Raw genomic sequence first — 21,188 nt, forward strand, 5'->3', positions numbered from 1 at the left:
TCTACAGGTTGTACGTCACATAACACTCAACGAAGGCAGTCCAATTGGGAGATGCATGGCATGGACAAAATTGCACTTATAATTCAGTCATTTGATTCAGCGATTTAAGGGGTGGTAATAAGTGATACTATAGGTAGCAAACGTGATATGGTAACATCCACTCTACTTACAGGTAAGGGATGCAGGGAGGCTCCGCCTCAGCCAGAGCTGCCCGGTAGCATCGGAATGATGAGGAGCTGTCTATCAGGGTACAATATTCCTTCAGGCCCTGGGAGAGATGACCAGATATAAACATTGAGGAAAATTAGAACGTTATTGAATCAGAAGGAAAAACATGTCAAAATTCTCAAAACACACAACAGTCTTCAACATCGCAGTACAGTCCAACCTCTCTCATCTGGATATGTCGGGACCAGAGCACGTTCAGATGGGCAATTTGGTCGAATATGGGAGAAACAATGTTTATGTACATGTACATGTAGATGCCGACCCAGTGGTAGCTAAGTTTGTAGTGGAAAATGCAACAGTGGCGTAATCTATGCTCTAGCCTGCTTACTTCAAATTATAATCTTTTTTTTTTCTCTACAGAAATCAACTCATTATGATGTAAAATTCCTAACATATTTCTGTTGGGAATATTGAAAGTAAATTGTATGATTTTTGCAGGAGTTTTTGATAATTTAATTTGAAATCTCTTTTTCTTTTTTTCATCTTTATTGCATGAACACAACCAGATGATTTCAGAAAAGTCCAGATAAGAGATGGCTGATTGATCGAGTTCGGACTGTACCTTATTGTTTCTAAAATGATAAGAAAAAGAGAGGGCAAGTATGGATAGAATTTGATTCACCCAACAGACCACACCCAACAGACCACACCCAACAGACCACACCCAACAGACCACACCCACCTCCACAGTTTGTCTCTGCCACTCCAATCTCCTGACTGGGGCTGAGTCCAGGGCTGACAAGACGGCAAGGTATGAGTTGAAGTTGTTCAGCTTCCGTAAATGCTGTTCAATGACAATGAAAGAAAAACTTCAGAGTACTGACTTCTGCATATGCCACTAGTCATGTTTCTATATTTAAAAAAAAAAAATTACTTTGACTTGTCTAATTAGTGACTTTTTTTGAATTATAAATGGATAGTACTTTCAAGTCAAAGATGAAAACTAGTCTATAGCATACATCCATTCATCACTGCTATTAATGTAACATCAGTTTGAGTTGAAATTGGACACATGATACCCTGATAACATTATGATAGACATGGGAGAGGATTCTTTCTGATGTGGAGTGGTATAACATATTTACCTTCATGACTTTGATGAATTTGATGAGGAGCTTCTCCCTGTCCTGGGCTTTGGGCTCTTGGAGGATGAGAGACCGCACCCTGATCACAAGGAACAGAAACAGGAAATCATCCTTAACATTTTCTATTAATAAACTATTACCATGGTGATCACATCACATCATCATCATCATCATCATCATCATCATTATCACCACTGTCCTTAATCATCATCATCATCATCAACAGAATCACCATCACTACCCACCACTGTGAGTTTCATTGTTGATCACATCATCATCATCATCATCATTATCATCATCATCATCATCAATGGCCATCATCATTATCGCTGTCATCAACATCACATGAATATCATCATTATTACATTACTGGATCATAGCCTGATACAACATTACAATTGCATACTAGCTAACCCTAAAATTCAACAAATAGGAATAAATCTAACAAGAACATCCAACAAATACAAAAAAAAATTGATAATAGAAAAAATATTACAAAAATAAATATTTTCACCCGTCTCCCATACATTATCATTACCAAGTGTTGACAAAAATAGGAAGAAAATGTTGAATGAAACTTCTTCACAAAAAATAGGAATGTTCCTATTAAATGGGAATACATGTAATTGGCAGGTACATGTATGTGATCGTAAACAACATCAGCATCACATCACCACCACGATAATTACTTTATCATTAGATCAGCATTTGAAAGACGAGACTCACCAGTAGGACATCTTGTTGAAGTGTTCCGTGAAGATGGTCAGGTTTGGACTCAGCTCCTCCGACTGCTCCTTGGCCCACATTAAAACTTCTGGGATCTGGGTCACATGGAAAGAGCAGAGTATTGGAAACCTCAGATGCATTACACATCAAAAGAGAGAGGATTCTAAACATGAGAGATTCATCAAAGCACATTATGTACTTGGTCATTTCAAACGGTTTATTCCTTCGTCACTTTCCCTGTTCAAAGCATACCCAATGATATCTCTGTCTTGTTTAGTACTCCAATGCATTAACCAGCCCCAGGAACAGACAAAGCAAGAAAAAAGAAAGAATGAAAGAAAAAAGTTAGATCATGGAAAACAACCCAACAATTTGAAGGGAGAAACCCACACAACTCAACCATGAGTAAGTCATGACAATGTAGCTTTCTTATTCTTCCATCATATTGTTTAAGTTCAGTGGGTCACACCAACCTCTATTTTCTGGAAGAGATCCGAGTCCTGGATGGTCATTTGTTCAGCAATCTCTTGGCTTGTGATGTCATTGATGGATGGCCGCCTAAGGGATAATGGACAATAATCTCATGATATTTCTCACAGATAAAATGATCGGAAAGGAAGTTCAGTATCGAAAGAGGATAACATGCAGGGATATTTCTGTCAGGTAAGTAAACTAAACTCTCGTTAATTTCAAGAAGGGTTTGCGATGATGTTAGGGAAGGGGAGGCAGCACCACATTTAAATCTCCAAGCTGTCATCATCTCTGCTTTGTGTGAATTCATTCACTTGAAGGATTGAAGTGGACACTGTATTTTGTTGAAGAGTCCCTTCAAAGGCACTTTTCTTTTTGGCTGAACACCGAATGAAAACTAAATTGCAATAACAATGAATGAAGAGAAATAATGGACGAGCCAATGAGAAAAATTCACATCGTTAACCTCAAACACAGAAAGAGGATTTAGACTCACACAATGGAGATGCCGACATCCCAGAGCAGTTTGCCGTTGGACCGCTGCGCCTTCTTATTGTTCTCAATCTTGGTCAGAACCTTGTCCCGCAAGATTTTAGCCAGCATGAGCTCACCATCACACAGCAGCTGGAAGACCAGGTCCATGAGCATCTTGAGGATGTCATCCTCCGTCTGACCACTGGGAGGAAAATGATGATGAGGAGGAGGATGAGAGAGAGGAGGAAGGTATGTAGGATGACAGAAGGAAAGATAGAAAGAGAGACATGAGAGGGGATAGAGAGAAGAGGAGAAGAGGCAGATAAGAAAGAGGAGGAGGCATATGAAAAAGAAGAAGAGCAGGATGATAGAAGGGAAGATAGAAAGAGATAAGACATTTGGGAGAAGAGAGAGAGAGGAGGGGAGAGTCAAGAGGAGGATGCCAAGGATGAGGACAGGGATGAAGAAAAGATGAAGAAGAGGATTAGGATGATGACGAGGAGATTGAGGAGAAGGAAAAGATGACTTCTTTAATCATTCTGCCATAATGATCATAACTATGTCTGATCATGTCTGATCACTACATTTGATACATTTAACATTTGGAGTGGGCACAACTAGATGGTAGCACAAATGCTATTAACATTTTAATCTATGAAACCTCCACAACAAACCGTTTGAAGATGATGATATTTCATTCTTGCTTGATCACCTTGTTGTTTCATATGGTTTCAGCTATGGTTTGTGTCAATGGTTATCTGAGAGGCTAGCGGGTATGATTTCACGCCTGCATTTTTGGTATTTATATTGAGTACACAAGGTATGCTTACTACTATCAGAGCTGAGCATACTTACATCAGATCCCCTGCTACTCTGAGAAGTAAGAAGAATGCGTTTCTATTGGCTCGCCGCGACTTCATGTCCGTCTTGTGCCTGAATTTCTTATACGTAAGCCTCAGTCAAGGTCAAAAACATGGTGGAGAGAGAGATTATGCTATGGATAAGCAGTAGAAATAATCAAACATCAAAAACAAAACACAGCAGATAAAGTTACATTCAGTTGTAAAAGGATATCTGTAGAGAAGTTTGTTGAGAAGATCCCTGGAGCTAATGAACATCCTGTATGTTGTTAGGAAAGCCTCGTAGTACACCAAATCTGTGAAAGAAAAACACACAGTACTGATCAGTATACTGTTAATGAGTCATACATTGACTACATCAGATTTCAGTTCAACTTGTGCTATTGCACTTCCCCTTTGTTCTATCTTTCTATCTATTCATCTATTTACCTTTCTATCTACTTATCTATCTGTTTATCTACCTGGGCCCCGTTTTATCAAAAGATATAATTGATTATATATTTCCTTACCACACAGGCTGCCATAGACTTACAATGGAAATCAACTATATAATCAATTATAACTCTTCATAAAACAGGGCCCTGATCTATTTTGTCTGGATATCCATTCATTCACCAACCCATCCATCCATCCACCCATCCATCCATCCATCTTTCTTTCTTACCCATTCAATAGATTCATCTTTGACATCTCTCTCTGTTCATACCTTTCTTCATCAACATTCATCATTCCACCTGCAGCCTCTATTACAGGGAGCTATAGTCTATGTTGTAATAAATTTCTCAGATGGATCCTTCCCAAGCAGCTAAACTTTTACAGTACACAGGACTCCTCTCTTGGCATACCTTTTCTGTCTGCATCAGCTGCATAGACCAAGAGTGCATCGACCGGCCCTCCTTTGATGGGGTTCCCTTCCTCCTGTGTGGGTGATAATCATTATCATTGTCATTGTCAATGCCATCAGCAGCAGTGCTGCCATCTAACTCATTACCATGATTATTACTACCTGCACCACTATCATCATAATCACCACCATCACCAGACCCAGCACCATCACCATCACCACCACCAACATCACCACCACCACCGTCAAAATCACTACCATCATCATCATCATCACCATCACCACCATCATCATCACAACCATCATCACCACAACCATCATCACCACGACCATCATCACCACGACCATCATCATCACCATCATCACCATCACCACCACCATCATCACCATCACCACCATCATCATCATCACCATCATCATCACAACCATCATTACCACCACTATCACCACCACCATCATCATCATCATCATTACCATCATCACTATTACCACCATCACCACAACCATCATCACCACCACAACCACTGTTTTTATCATAATACCTAAGACTGAACCATCAAATTGACAAGACTAAAGGGGAAAAGATCATCATCACCCAAAAGATTCTGACTTGGATTTTGGAGATCAGAAAATATTCAGGGAATCTCCTGAGAGAGAGGAGAAAGTTGGCTGCTCTCTTAACCCTGTAAATGCTTAGTACACATATAATCTATTTGACAACTAGCTCAATTGGACATGGAATACATTGGAAAAGCCACACTGTTCATGGGGGACCCAAAGGGTTAATGAGTCAAGGAGACCATTTCTCATTACCTCTGTGCTGTATGAGAGCAGCTCTGTAACATCCAACATATCCAGGATACCACTCTCACTGAAGCTCTCTTCTACCTCTGACTCCGCCTCCGATGGTTTCCGTGCCAACGCTGGGAGCTGTGAGATGCTGCATTGGGTGAAGCAATGGAGAGAATGAATGTAGCACAGACACACAGCGAGTATACAACGGCTTATCACTTTCCTTCAGAAAGCTTCATGGTATGGTTAAGTTTCAGTAAGATTTGCATTGTGCCCAAGCCCATTAATAACTGCTCAACCAATATGACAAATCTATGTCCATTTCTCTCACCCTCTTTTTCTTTAATCATTTGTTTGAGTTTCTTGTGCTGAAATTAAGATCACTAATCAGTACATGACTTCTATCACACAAATTTCCAACACACATTTTCTTTCATTGCCTTAGAAATATGGCCAACAATTGTATGAAATCAATAAATATTCATCAGGATAACACACAAGCATCCCAATAGTCATGGTCCAGGGTGGAACACTCAAGATGCACATTACAAGCTATTCTGAAGCACATTACAATTATACTATGCTACACTGCTTCATGGCAGCATAAACACAAACAAAAAATCGATGAAGAATCAGTTTTAAATTAACCATATATACCTTTCTGCTTTACAACTGATAATCAAAATTTCATTATAACCGAAGAAATAAACAATAAAATACATAGAGTGGATAACATTGCAGCCCGAATTTTTACTTCATTTTAACTGGTATTTCAATATAACCGTGTTCGTTACAACGGGAGTGCACTGTAATGAAATTCTTTGAGACCTCGCTGGCAGCATGGTAAAAGGCTTACTTGTGTGTTCGCTCCTGGTTGCTGTTCTCGATCATACTCTCAGACTTCTTCTTCAGGTCGTACATGGGAGAGAGCGGCCTCTCAGGGTTGGTGTAGTGCCGTGACCTGTGAACGTCTGAACTCTGTGGTAAAAAGATACAAGGAAACCAGAATGTGGGGTGAATTGAGGATAATATGTGACCCTGCATTACAAAACGAACAAAAAGTCACCAGATACGGATTTTTAGTTAAGGGCAGATTCTGAAAGACCAGACTCTATGCTTTAAAATGATGTATAACTCAACTCAAATGGACTCCTCTAACCTATCTAAACACTGGAAAGAAAGCACACACTCTGGAAAAGTGTGAACTGGAAAAGAGGCTCTGAAGTACAGGGTCTACTCAAGTGTTTAATCCTCACCAAGCCGTGCTAGCTGTGTGATGGAAGGGACAAAACACAGGATGTAAACCATCAGAGCAACAACAATGAAGAGATTATCAAAATTACGCTGAAATGGGCATGCTCTATTAACTCTTAATGTGCCAGGCCCAAAACCCCTAACGTGCCAGAGGTTTTTACTTAACGCCAGAACGTTTCAAAACTGGACTGACAATGAAATTTAAAACCGCCATATCTCTGAATCTACTCACTGTTTTGAATTGAGGTCTACACAACATGTATCAAGAAATGTTTGTACTTTCGCGTCGTGTTGTCAGTTTGCCATAATATCTACCTGATCCTGAAATATTGCAGAAATAATTGATACATCTAAAAATTATTACATATTTTTGTGTAGTATGGGAAAAAAAGAGTCAGCCGTGTTTTTTCTTCAATAGAACGCTCCCTTGACTCTGTGAGAAAGTTTTAGAGCAACATCTCCTCTTTCAAATGATTACAAAATTGCCTTCTAGAATTGTATGATTTTTAAGATACTGGCAGTTTATTTTGTCTTAGCAATTTCTCTTTCCGATTCAGAAATTCATTCCCAAATCTGAGTCCTTTAGTCCCAGATCCTGTATTTGAAACTAAAGTAATTGTCCCGGGCCCTTCAAGAGTGTCTTTTGTCCACTTGAGAAGGAAAAACCTACTAATCCTCCTTTTGTCTAAGCGGACTGCGGGCGGGTTACTCTATTGAAATCGGCAGGCCTTTGTCCCCTCGCAATTCCTAGGCTAGCGTGGGGACGATTAGTGACGTTCACCAAAACAAAAGGATGAAAGACTTGACCAACGAACCTAAGCTGACCCTCTTTAAGGGACAAAATCAAAGCAGCTTCCCGCAGGACAGCGTCCAAGCGGAACAATGTGAGTGGAACCGCATAGACAATACACGCAGATTCAATAGCATACACACGCGTGGTTTACCAATGAGACTTTTGATCCATACACATCTCGCAGAGGGTGCGCTCGCTGCGGATTTTCCCGACGCGAAAAAAAATACATCTAGCTGAAAAATCATGTATTTACTCAAAATTTTCCAATGTAAGCATGCTCATATTTTAAGTGCAAACGATGGCTATGCTAATCAGCTACCAGCACATATCAGTGGCAGTTTCTTGGTGTAACGCATTACGGTACCACAAGAACTTAAATGACCAATGCTTCTCTCGCTCTTCTTAGTCGCCGATCGGCGACCATGGCACGTCAGGACTAAGGTCGCCGTTCGGCGACCATGGCACGTTAAGAGTTAACACATTCTGTCCATGATTAATGCCAACTTTCAAAGCAGTAGCATTATCCATTCAAAAGATATTAGACTTGAAAGTGAAGAGTGTGCAAACGATTTGAAGGAATGAAAAGGGGCCTCTAAGATATCACTGGTCATTCTACTCTCCCCCCAAAAAGGATTGTAGAAAAACTGCTGAAAACACACTTTCCCGTTTGTGTTATGATCCCAAACTAAAGAATAATGTAGAAGAAGGATAGCTCTTCCAGAAAATATGAAAAACTCAACATTGACTCGGTTGACCCATTCCATCTTTTTTGAGTCCTCATGTAAAATCAAAGGCTGCGACTTTTTGTTTGTTTTGTACGGTCACATATGTAAACATAAAATCTTACATGAACTATATGATATCGAATGCGAACTCAATTCTTTGACAGAAGCTCATTTTATAATCTGTTCAGTTCATTACCTCTGCCAAGGAACGACGTTATGTTTTCATTTTAATCAGAAAACAATATAAAAATACAATTCAAAGTATCATGTGTCAATCATCACTATCCATGTGAAAATATAAGAAAGAAGAGACTAAAAGAATATAAGATACTTGTAAGACATTAGTCCACATGAAATTCTGAATTGTTTGAATATGCTACACCACTGCTGTTTAATAACTGTAATGATTGTTTACTAGTTCACCCCACTGCGATGAACGAAAAAAAAGAGAGCAATGAACCAGACATACAACACCATCTACGGAAAACCAATTTCAAAGTATCAAACTTTCTAAAATTACCATCACAGAAATAAAGCTGAAGGGTATAACATCAAGACAAACAAACTTTATCCCATATACTAGGTGAAATGGAAAATTTGTACGGCTTAAAATAGTGGCATCTCAGTCGAGTCTACTTATGTTTTTCTCGATTATCTCAGTTTCATATCAGTTTGAATAAAATGGAGGTACATAAACATTTACTTCATCATCATCATCATAGTAACTTACATTACAGCTATTGGGTTTATTTTCTTCAGAGACACGCAAAACTCAGCAACTTTTTGTCACCTGCAGAGCATTCATAGGAGAGTCCCATTCAAGGAAACACACTTTATAGTCAAAGCCCTCAAGACTCACACTTACTTGTTGAGCAGAATCTTTCCTCTTTGGTGGGATTGCCGGGGGCAACTCGTCACTGTCGTGACTACCCTGTGACATGGTTTCGTAGCCGAGCGACGCCGTCTCGTAGCCCTTGTCGATGGCCTGTCCGTGGCTGGTCGCTCCCACCATCCCCCCGCTGCCGACGCCGACGCCTCCGGGGCGGACCTCGATGCGCTCCTGATGCACGTAACCCTGGGCCATGCTGCAGGCGTGGCAGGGTGAGGTGGGCTCCCGTGCGCACGGTGCCTCCAGACGGTAGGAGGCCTGAAAGAATTCTTCCCTGGTGCGGAGGTACTCCTGCTGGGAGGTGCAGCCGGCGTAACTCAGCATGTTGGTTGAAATAGAGGATTGCTGGAAAGAGAGCTCCATCCCGTCTGTGTTGTAGCCACCCACCAAATCCAGGTAGGTGTTTACTGTTTAGGTGGTTGTTTTGTGGTTGGTTGGTTGGTTTTAAGAAAGTTGCGGACATTAAGGTAGAGGAGAGTTGTGAGGGTGAAGAGAAAGAAAACAAAATGGTAGTTAATGCATTGCATCAGGTAGGTTCTACTTACAATCTTCAAGGCAATCCTCGAATTCAAGGAATCCTAAAAAATTAAGCACATATGAAGTTGGTATCTTTCTTTTTTACTTCCTTCAACACTACACATAATATTCCTTACAAGTAACTTTATATTCCTAATCTATTGTACTAATAAAAATAAACATCTAATTTCCATATACAAACACGTACAGAATAACTAATAAAGTAATGTGGTCATATACATTCGAAATATTCCTGTAAGTATTATACACTTCATATTGGTATAGCTACTCACTTTCCTTACGATTACTTACTGTGTTTGTTGGTTTTAGGGGGCAGTGGAGGTGGGCCGTCACTGTCCTGCCTTAGATCAATGTCCCCGCTTGATGTAAATTTGGCAATTCCCTTGGAGGTGGCACATGCCACCACATCTGGTGGCGGTGCATCGGAGACAAACACCTCTTCCTGAAGCTTCCGCGAGAGGGCGTCGGCATCTTCCGGCGCCAGATTCTCGTAGGCCGAGAGCTGGCGAACAGTCCTGGGCTTTTGTTTCATGGGAAGGGGCGGAGGGGGCGTACCCTCGCTACCGCTGCTCGCTCTTCTACGGGTCGCAAGGCTGCCGTTGACCAGCCGTGTCTCTTGTGTATACGTGTGGATCATCTCTGTGGCCGTGTATGAATATCCCCGCTGACCGTGATGGGCAGGGCTGATCAGCACACCGTCTGAATGGCCCGAGATTCCCGATATGATGGAGAGGCGCGACATGTCAAAGCTCTCCCCCGTGGTCGTCGAGCTCCAGTCGTCCGCTGTCGCGCTGGACAGCTGGGTGCTGTGCATGGAATCTGGCCGGCTCTGCGAGCTGGTGTTGCTGAGGTCGGAGTGACCGCTCGTGACTGACATTGAACTGCCCGAGAATGACCGACTTAGGTGGGTGTTGTTGTTAACGATGGTCACGGGGTATGACCCATCATCCGATGCGTTGTCATACAGAGAGCTACGTTTAGGTTTCTCCCTTTCCTTACGTGGCAGTGGTGGGACTGACAAATCACTGTGAAAAAACAAAACAAAACCAATAGAATGGTGTTTTACAATTTGTATATACAGTACATATATTGTGTGTAGCTGATATTCACATCCATGCATTGCCCAAACCCAGGTGTACACACTGTGATTACAATTACCATGTGGTGAAGTAACCAACTTAACTATACAGAAAATAAGAATGACAAACAAGTTTTCATGCATATCTATCTCTTAATATCCATAAACACCTTTTTTTTTTATGGTAGTGATGTCTCAACCTAAGAATGTCCACGATGCTGAACACTGCTGCTAAGATGTTAATGTACATAGTCTGTTCCACCTAATCAGTATTATGGACCCTATTGGCCTCCTATACCAAATATTTCACACTAGTTACAGCTGATTTCATGCAAATAAAGTTATTCATCTGTACAACATATCCAAATGTGGCAACTTGGCAACATTGTCACAGTAACATGATCTCTTACAGCTGTGAAAAAAAAGAATAACCTAGCATGGAGCTTAATTTAACTTTGGCAGCTGTCCATCATTTTATCTATTTCTTGTTCGGATTATGACAAATTAAGAATCCTAAATGAAAACAGTCACAATATATATAACTCCACACCTACTTGAACAGCTCAGAGCACACAAAGTTTGAAAAGATTAATCATTTTTGGCACAGCTGCTGTGAACTATTGTCCAGCTGTCTCTACGCGTCATGCACAGCCGCTCAATATGCAGTTATCACTGATGCATAATCTTCCACCACCCACACACGGCATGTTCCGCACACCGACAGATTTCAAGGGCGACTCAGCCACAAATGGCACTGCGGTCTTTTCATTGAGTCAAGATCAGAAGGCAAACCCGCCGTAATCCCATCAAAGAGGAAAGGAAAACCACTTTGTTATTCTTTTTGACTGAACACCAGAAACTCACTAGTGTGAGTGACTGGAAACTACCCAAATTCACAGGAAATTACACAGTATGTATATACATCTATTTTCCTTTTTTTTTTTTTTTTTTGCAACAAATTTCGCATATGGAAGACATTGATAATACTTGTCACATGGCAAATAATGTGTGAATCAAACAGTATACTAATGATGCAAAGGTGAGAGTGCATTAGTGGAGATGCAGCGCACTTGAGGGCGGGTATTTACTCTGATGCAACATGCACGATGTGCAGCTGGTCTAAGTGCATGTTGCACAACTTTGAGAAACCTGAGAGTGAGCTGTATCTCTGCTAACATCTCAGACTTAAAACCTGTGCATTATGTGTTTTATAAAATGGGTCTTGAGTCCAGAATATTCAGTAGCTTTGGCTTGAAACATCATTTTACGAGGGAACTGGTGGTCATGAAAAGTAGAGTGTATTCTGGATATGCTAACCCAATTTTTGATCTTAGGTTTTTGAATGGCTAGCTATTAACCCGTTGAGGACGAGTCCCGAGTATACTCGGGCAGGTGTCTATGGGAAATGCGTGCTGTAGCAAAATCAAACCGTCCTCAACGGGTTAAGAATAAGAAAAAAAAATATTTAGATGACATGCTTGAGTTTTAGGACATTTAAGAGATAAAGACAACATGCAATTAAAGAGAAACTGATTCTCAAGATTTTTTCATGTTCTCATACACAGCAACATAACATCATAATGGAATTTCCCTATAAAATGCAGAATCACTGTTTTTTGAAGTAAACAAAAACTGACATCATCGACCAAATACCAGTGCGATGGTGACACCACCACTCCTAGTCAACCAACAAATATTACCAGAGGAAATAATGTTGTGCTGTTATCTACTTATTCAAAACCCATAACTTATTTATAGTATGTATATTCTAAAATTGCCATGACTTTCAAAACTGATGAAACCTTGGTCACTGTTTCTTACATGGCCAACATAACTAAATTAGTCACTCTGGAAATACACCAATTTTCCCTATTATATAAGTTGATAAATCATCAGTCTGGGATTGAAGCATAATCACAACAGTTATCATTTGTAATGTTCTCTACAGATCACTTATAATGTTCTCTTAGCATAAAATATTCAATAATATATCACTGGAAAACATTTACAAGTTAACTGATGGCAACAGATCGATAGACAGCAAATGACTGAACAATAACATCTTGAGTAAAATCGATGGCAAAAATGATACTATTCTACTGAATGCTAAAAAGCGGAATGATAATTTGCAAACAGAAAGGCAATCAGGAAACCAGTATTGTGATGAAACTGGGAATGCACTGCATACATTAAGGCGTCAAAGATGTGAACAAGACAGAAAAAGTATGCTGTTGGCTCTGGTAGTGATGTTGCAAGAACGGCTACTGTTGAACATTTAAGCCAACGGGAAATCATTCTCACTGCACTTTGACTGACCGATGTAAAGCAGAACAGATGACGACACTTGTCATCCTAAATAATACAAGCCCCATATATTTTTCTATATAGATAGTTTTGGTTTATGTTTTTGTTTTGGCTTCTTTTTTCCTTTTTTCTTTTTTTTTTCTTTTTTTTTGGGGGGGGATCACAACTTCCAACAATTTCTAAGTGGATAGATTTGTTATCATACAGTACCGTAATGAACAGAGAAATGTATGAGTGTATGTTGCATTCATGTCAGGAGCAGAGTTAATACTTTCACGTGTTGTCGAAGTCGCTAAGTACCCTTGACTTGTAATATTCACAAAAATAAAACCCCCACGATATATATATGGCACACACAGTATAAGATCTCCCTCAGCAGAATTTAAACCTTTTCCAAAGGATCATGCTGTACTTTGATTGCTTGTCAAGATGACTTCTGATGTACGGTCACTCACCTTGTCAAATAAGTTCTCTGTGGAGGAAGGGGTGGTTTAGGGGGTGCACTGGACGGGTCCGCTATGTGCTGCCCAAAATCCACATTGCTGAATGGAGTTATGGGGGACTTCTGCAGAACCTCCTGCTCATGTGGGCTGAGAGGGCGCTGTTCAGATATTGTAGACCTTTGACAGAAAGATAAAATACAAGAAGAAAATGTATTAGAAAGACTGTTGCAGACATAGAAATGCAAGAACACTGACAAGAATGGCTACTCATATAAATTCCATAAGAAACAATTTTAATGGAAATTTTACTTTAGCCAAAAACTTTTTGCCTCTTGCCCACAGTCTTAATTGACTTTCTTAACCAAGTACTCAATTGTGCCTTTTCTGTTTTAATTTGGCTGATAAATGTCAGTGAAGAATCTTATCTTTTTCTCAATGAGTCAAAGACAACTGGAAGACATCATTATATGGACTTCAAAAATCTGAATGAATAGTAGGCTATTAACTCGTAAACTACACTTACTTAAACGCAATGGCAAGTTCTATGCACAAGCAATAATACATCCTTTGCTCATGTTGTGTGCTATACAACCAAGACTGTATGACTACACAGATGTTGCAAGAAGAGACTGTCAGTTACAATGTAAACTAGAAATGTCGCTACAGCGACTGGTTATACCCCGCCAAACAACATTTCATAAGCTTTGGTCAAAAAACTGAGGAAGTAGTTAAATCCGCAAGATCTTTCCTTGATCATCTGCCATTAATATGCCGTTACCATGGCAACGTACTTTCGGGTACTGTCGAAAAATGCGTCTTGCACATCTACAACCAAAGGCACACATCTGTACCAAGTTTCATGGAAATTGGGCAAAAACTGAGGAAGTAGTTTGCAACACAAAATTTTCCATCATTTTGGCTCATAATATGTGAGCTGTTACCATGGCAACATACTTTTTGTCACTGTCAAGAAATGTGTCATGCTGACCTATATCCTAAGACAAACATTCAATATGAATTCCATGAGAATTGGAAGAACACTGATGAAGCAGTTTTGCCATGAAGCATTTTGCCCTATATTTTACCAATAACATGCCGTTACCATGGCAACGCACTTTTTGCCACTGCGGAAATATGTGTCTTGCACATTAACATATTCAGATGAACATCTGTACCTAATTTCATAAAAATTGATCAAAAACTGTGGGAGGAGTTCGCGACGCAAGATTTGTACCCATTTTTGCCCATAATATGCCGTTAACATGGCAACGTACTTTTGGGTACTGTCAAAAAATACGTCTTGCACATCTACAACCCAAGGCACACATCTGTGCCAAGTTTTATGGGAATCGGTTGAAAACTGAGGAAGTAGTTCGCGACGCAAGATTTGCAACGGACCGACCGCCCGACCGCCCGACAGTCGGCTGATTCCTATATACCCCCTTCAAACTTCCTTTGGCGGGGGTATAATGAATACCTCGCTGACCAGGAAGGACACAATACTCACTCAGACGAGTCTGATGGCCGCCGGTTGGCGTTACAGTTATTGAGTGCCTTTGGTGACCCGTGTGGGCTGACCGGTGATGAGGAGGATGACGATAATGACCCCTGGCCTTTCTGAGATGCGTCCAGCGAGGGCGCCGGTGACTGACGTCCACCAGCCCCAATGCTTCCCCCGCCCAACTCGTTCCGGTTCCGGTCCTGGAGCTGCAGCTTCTCTATAGATAGCTTGACTAACTCTCGAATCCCATTCTGCACTGCATTGGTGACCTTTGAATGCCATAAAATATCAAAAGTGGAAAGAAAATTGAGGAAGACGTACATACTATTTAAAAAATACTGCTAGTTTGTTGGAATCTCAGTCACGCCACCGCCACTCATAATGACTACATTTATACTTGAAAATACAAAACATGTATGTCTACACGTACTTCTATAAACGTGACTTCTATGCATCACTGTCATTTATCACGTATGTGCATACTCACAAATGCTTGTAATAAATCACCATTGTTCCTGTTACAGTATCATATTTCATCATAGAGTAATCCGCATTCGAATCATTAACTTTTCATAGTCCACATTGTAGAACAAATATATGGAAGAGTCACTTCCTACTGTCTGAAATAGAACACTGTATCTAACAAAAAAAGAAAAGAGGGAAAGTATGAGGCATGTCTGATTAATTCTTCCCTATACACTTTATTTCCTGTGCAGACAGGTCAGAATATGATAGTAAAAGTGAGGGGTGCATTTGTTTTTGTTTTAGTTTGTTGTTGATGATGTAATGATTGTTGTCAATTGAGTTCCATCATAAGAATCTCAAATTGATATAGGTTGATTCTGACACAACAATAAGGAGCAAACTGAAACGATGTCTCCTCAATGAAGAAGCAGCTAATTTGGGGGAGGGTGAGGAAACGGGTGAGGTGAGTCATCCAATAAAAAATATTACAGGAAATTCAGTGAGAAATTTTTGAATACATGAACGATGGTGTTTAGACAAAAACGTCAGAAACATGATATAGTACATCATAAATGAGTACGTACGAAATCAAATTAGGAAGGGAGTTATAAAGAGAGTGTGGTGGAGAAAGATGGAGGGGGGGGAGGAGGGGGGATGTGGGGGGGGGGGGGGGAGACTGACCTCACTCCCTTGACTCTTGTCCATAGCTGACTGACCATAGAGAACAATCTTGTCTGCCCAGTGAATCAGATTAGCCAGACTCTGGTAAACCTGGTTGTGTCTGGAGCTCAGGGCAGAGCTGGAAATCAGAGATGAAGAATAAACAAAACATATGTTACAATAATGTATATCATTTCCATATCAAAAAAAAAAAAATAATGTTTTTCTACACTGTGTTAGTCAGCTAGAAACATGAAAATCACTGATTTACTTTCATCATAACTGCTTGTTCTGATATACTCGTAATAGCCGTGGAACCTTTGATTCAAATGTTGGAGCATATTGATGACAAAATGGACAGATTGTGCTGGGCTTAACTTTATCTTGGACTTTTTGACAAACTGGAAAATTATGGCTGCACCAATATGGCAAGTAAACATAAAAAGAGAACACCAAATATTGCTGATTTGATATAAGAGGTAAAGCATAAAGGATGGTAATTGTTATAATATGATGAGCCATGTTTGTAAAAATGAATCAAACAGCTTTCACATTACACTCAGGATTAGACTTAATTGCTCTTGATGTATATTGGTCAAGGTTGTTACAGCTTGGTGGATATACATAGGGAATAACAGGAAAACAGCAGCTTTTTATACCATGGTTGATATTGAAAGTAAACTTTCTCTCAAGGGCATTTTTTTTTCACAGTTGAATAAACAGCATTCTTTTATACAAAATAATAGGATGTCCAGCGTTATAAATACATTTATCAATAAACAATATCTTGAATAATATAAGAATTAATTAAGAATAATAGAAAAATCAAATCTGTGGGAGAAGTAAGGTGCAGATGACAAGGCTCCAGATGTCTAATAAAGAAAATGTTTTCAGTTTTCAGGCATAATGTTACACCGACTTTGTTTTCTTATGACAGTCTACATACAAATGGGTACCTAGCAGTGCTGGGGTAATAATGAAATGTAGATCCTCTTTATGGAATAACACGAAAGATTAGTTAAATCGATGATCTATACAAGGCTAAGTTTCCTTCCAAGTCACAGATAATAACTCAATTGTATTTGTGATACATATATATACTGTATATATACAGTATGTTTTTTTATTCTTCATGCATGTATTTCATTATCCTCAGAGGTACTGTACCAATGTCCACAAGCTGCTTGCTGACTGTAAACCACATACTGTATATTCAACACAATACATGTGTCACTATTAGTCTTGATCTGCCAATCAAATTTGCAGGTCTCAATACACATGAAGGCAAGTCTGAAGAGTGCAGTGTTTATTTCAAGAAGCGCATGAAGGCCTAGCTACCAAAAACTTGACCTCCTTAGCATATTTTGTGAGTCAAATCGTTCAGACATTATGCACGCACCAGAACAGCCCAACACTCAACTGAAAGACACTTTCGTGCCATGCCTGGCCAAACATGAATTGTGAAACATGAACCTAGTGTGCTTTCAGATGCTCAAAAGCATCATATTTCCACTGAATGTTTTCATTCGTGTTTCTATGAGTCACGCTTCCATAAGTCACGTTTCCACTGAAGCGTGCTCAACAGAACGAGTTCTTTGATTCAGTGTGAAAGGGGTTTAGGAAGCCTGGGTGTGGCTCACCTTTCCTCCTGTTTGAGGCAGGAGCTCAGGGTGGTGTTCAGCTCCATGATCTCCTGCAGCACCTTGGTTGTGCTCCCAGGGAGCATAATCAGGGTTTCCTTCTGGACGACATCTGGAATGTGAAGTGGGACAGAGGAGAGTAAAGAGGAGGAACATGAGGTTAGTGTAAAGAACTGGTCAGCAGTCACACAATATCACCTAGTATCAGTTTACATGGTTACCTTACCATCAAAGATGAGTGCTTTTGCTCTTTAATTGTACACCCATTCACATCATGATTATTATCCATTGTAAATCTTGTAGTTTTTATCAACAGGTGGCAATTGTGAAATATGTAAGTGTGTATAGTTTGCTGCATACACTGACCCCTACTTCATGCCAAACAACTCTTCATGTCAAATTTTGATGTGAGGAGCAGAAACTGCAGCTACAACCAGTAATGATGACTACCTGTATGCACAGAGGATTGAATATACTAGGAAATAGTTCACAAACAGTTTGAGGTCTTCACTGATTTTGCTGAATGTAATTCAGCAGTTACAAGGGTCAAGCTTTACCATGGGCTTGCAGGTAACTACATTCACATTAGCCTAGATGCTACACTCTGAGGTGGACAATTCTCTTCTTATCCAGCTATAGCTTTTTTTATCACACTAACTTACATTTAGAATGGGTTTCCCCTTTAACAACAACCTCCAAGTATGGGAGTATTTTAACAGTTACGAACTTCAATCTTAGCTCTCTGGGAGCTTTACTATCATCACAGTCAGCTAAATTCAAGTTAAAATGTTGAGAGCATTAAACCTAACTACATGACTGTATACCTTGAATCTTGAGCCCTGTAGCCACTTTTCTCTAGAGGCTTATTTTTCTTCATATTTTTTTCTTTCAGTCCAACTTTCACATCCTCTTTAATACTATTTCTATTCTCCCTTGTTATCTATTTCTTTCTCTTCTAAATTCTAGCTCTCTCCAGATCTCACATTTGATTTATTCGATACACTTGTATCAAAACTCTCATTTTCATTTCTTCCCTTTGTGTTTTTCTTTTTCTCAGCATTATCATTATCATGACTTCTCTATTACAATTCTTTTTCCACTTTGTTTGGCTTTCTTTCATCTCATTACCAACATGTTTTTTCTCTCCCGCACTATAAACAGACCATCACTTTTCCACTTGAAGTCCCTCATCACAAGAACGTTTCAGATTACAATGCAGCAGATACAAGTAGGGGACACCGATGTCTGCTTTAGATTGTGGTTGTGCAATACATCCAGGAAATGTGCAATGAGCAAATACATGTATTCAGATTCCTCAATTTTATCTCATCTGCATCAAGACTGACATATTCACATGATGGTCCTAAGTGGGTGTATCATGATAATTGTGATATTGATGATAACGATAATGATGGTTATAATGATGATGATGATGGTGATAATGATGATTACAATTATAATGATGTTAATTGTTGGAATAATCATAACTAAGGTGTACAAAAGTGAAGGTAGGCATTAAGCAAATCTAATTCATGTGGATCTTGACATTCTGATAATGCTAGAAATAATTTACAAAAAAAAAAATACTGTACACTAATGCAACACATAGAGAGGATATCTTACATACTGCAAGTGTGATGTATCGCTCAGCTTTCAACACAAGACTAGCAAAGACTGACGTAAATACCTACATCAGGAAGATGTTTGTTATTTTTCCTTGTTTAGAATGAATTCTGAGAAATCGAAGCAGCTGAACATCATGATTTGGATGCAAAATGAAAGGGGAAGTAGTCAGCTGGTGACCCTGAGATATTTCAAGTTCCTTCTTAGTTTAAAGAGAACATTAAACTGTAAAACCAGAAATTTTTGTGTGCATGAAACTTTCACAAATTGCCCAAGAAGCCAAGGTTTGCTAAAGTACTATAAAATGCATGCCAAAACTTTTGTCTACACAGTGCATCGAAAGCAAGCTGGCAATTCACATTTATAAGCTTCATCCTGTGAAAAAGACCATCAGCTTCTATTCTTAAAGATTTCATGGCATGAGAGTTTCTGGTTTTACTGTAACTCTTGCCTGCAAGCAATGTCCACTGAATACAATGCTAAGTAACTTCATCATCATGAGCATCTAACTACGGTAGTCACAGGTGTAGATTTTTTTTTTCCACAGCAGGTTTCAGTCTAAATTTCTCTGACCTTTCCCTTTAATCCTACACTGTTCTCACTGAAACATACATTTCCTCTCTGAGTACATTTATGTATTGTCTTTTCAAGTGTTTTATTTTGACAGGAGTTGTTCTTGAAAGTACTTATGCACATGAACAGATCAGACAGACCAACACATGGACACACGCACACACACTGACATGCACAGACACACTATGATGGGTGTCACCTTTCTGTCAATTCAAAGTAAGCCTGGGAACTTTGACGTCTGTAAGTATGTGATTCACTCATCATGTCTTCTTCCCAAGTCACATGACAAGAAAATTAATCGTGCTAACTTCGTCCTTTTCTGGAATAGGAAAGATGTGCAAGGATACCTGAAATGAGTCATAACAAAGCAATATGATACTTTCCCCTGCAGCTTCCTAATAAATTATGTCACTGATGATACGATGGACAGAATGAGATAATGAATGTCTCGAGAAGATTTTCGTTAAAAAACTCCTTTAAACAATCAGTGGAGAGAAGCCAATTTTCCAATTATCTCCTTTCAAGGCAAGCAGCTACTGCAAACTGTCAGCCACAATCAAGAGAAAATGTGCACCTCACGGAGAAAAAATAAATCGAGACCCGTATCTTGCTCGGTGTCATGACGACTTTTCCATGCCAACCCCTAGGATTACAGCCTGCAATGTTCCTCTTAAAGGCATAATTTACCATTTGCAGATGAAACAAAAACCCTGCATAAGTGCTTCAAATTAGTTCAAAAATTTAAGTTGGGGATAGAAACAATCAATGTAAAAATTTGAATCAGTATAATTGATGTTTAGTATTGTATGTATACAAAATGTGAACAATAGTTATAATAAAAATGTTTCCGGACTAAACCGTTTACAGTTATGGTTTAATGAGATAAATTGTGATATCTCCTCATATTCTAAGCTTTATTGCAAAAATTTTATATGGTAGGATGTTTTGTGATACATGTGATCTACACATATATATGCATCAAATGTGATATAGTGAACATTTTTAAAATCATTTCTCCCAAAGGTTTACAGGAACTTTAAAATCCAGAGATATACATGATGTTGATTACTGGGAACTGAATCACTAATAAATCTCTGTGAAATCTTTTTTTTTTTTGCTGCAATCACAACACAAGATTTACATTATATTGCAGCGCTTCCATCCTCCCCCATCCCCTTCTAGCATTGCCAGATTAACTACAGACTGTTGTGGGCTTTGACCAC

General features: G+C 39.4%; 1 protein-coding gene across 1 annotated transcript in view; it reads right to left on the bottom strand.

The window, feature by feature from the left end:
- The window catches only part of LOC139724207 (rap guanine nucleotide exchange factor 1-like), a 143,885-nt gene that overhangs the window by 1,473 nt on the left and 121,224 nt on the right, over positions 1–21,188 (bottom strand). The window contains exons 5-21 of the mRNA XM_071635352.1: positions 17,770–17,881; positions 16,151–16,268; positions 15,011–15,273; positions 13,516–13,680; positions 9,970–10,703; positions 9,118–9,548; positions 6,337–6,458; positions 5,502–5,628; positions 4,690–4,762; positions 4,059–4,140; positions 3,840–3,932; positions 3,007–3,186; positions 2,513–2,597; positions 2,040–2,134; positions 1,314–1,392; positions 911–1,012; positions 171–268 (exon numbers count right to left, since the gene is read on the bottom strand). Coding sequence (XP_071491453.1) covers positions 171–268; positions 911–1,012; positions 1,314–1,392; positions 2,040–2,134; positions 2,513–2,597; positions 3,007–3,186; positions 3,840–3,932; positions 4,059–4,140; positions 4,690–4,762; positions 5,502–5,628; positions 6,337–6,458; positions 9,118–9,548; positions 9,970–10,703; positions 13,516–13,680; positions 15,011–15,273; positions 16,151–16,268; positions 17,770–17,881 — 2,959 coding nt within the window. The remainder of the gene's footprint in view (positions 1–170; positions 269–910; positions 1,013–1,313; positions 1,393–2,039; positions 2,135–2,512; positions 2,598–3,006; positions 3,187–3,839; positions 3,933–4,058; positions 4,141–4,689; positions 4,763–5,501; positions 5,629–6,336; positions 6,459–9,117; positions 9,549–9,969; positions 10,704–13,515; positions 13,681–15,010; positions 15,274–16,150; positions 16,269–17,769; positions 17,882–21,188) is intronic.

The sequence above is a fragment of the Diadema antillarum genome, unplaced genomic scaffold (genome assembly GCF_040938485.1).
Source record: "Diadema antillarum isolate AM-2024a unplaced genomic scaffold, OU_Dant_1.0 scf00000208, whole genome shotgun sequence".
In the NCBI taxonomy this organism is placed as follows: Eukaryota; Metazoa; Echinodermata; class Echinoidea; order Diadematoida; family Diadematidae; genus Diadema; species Diadema antillarum.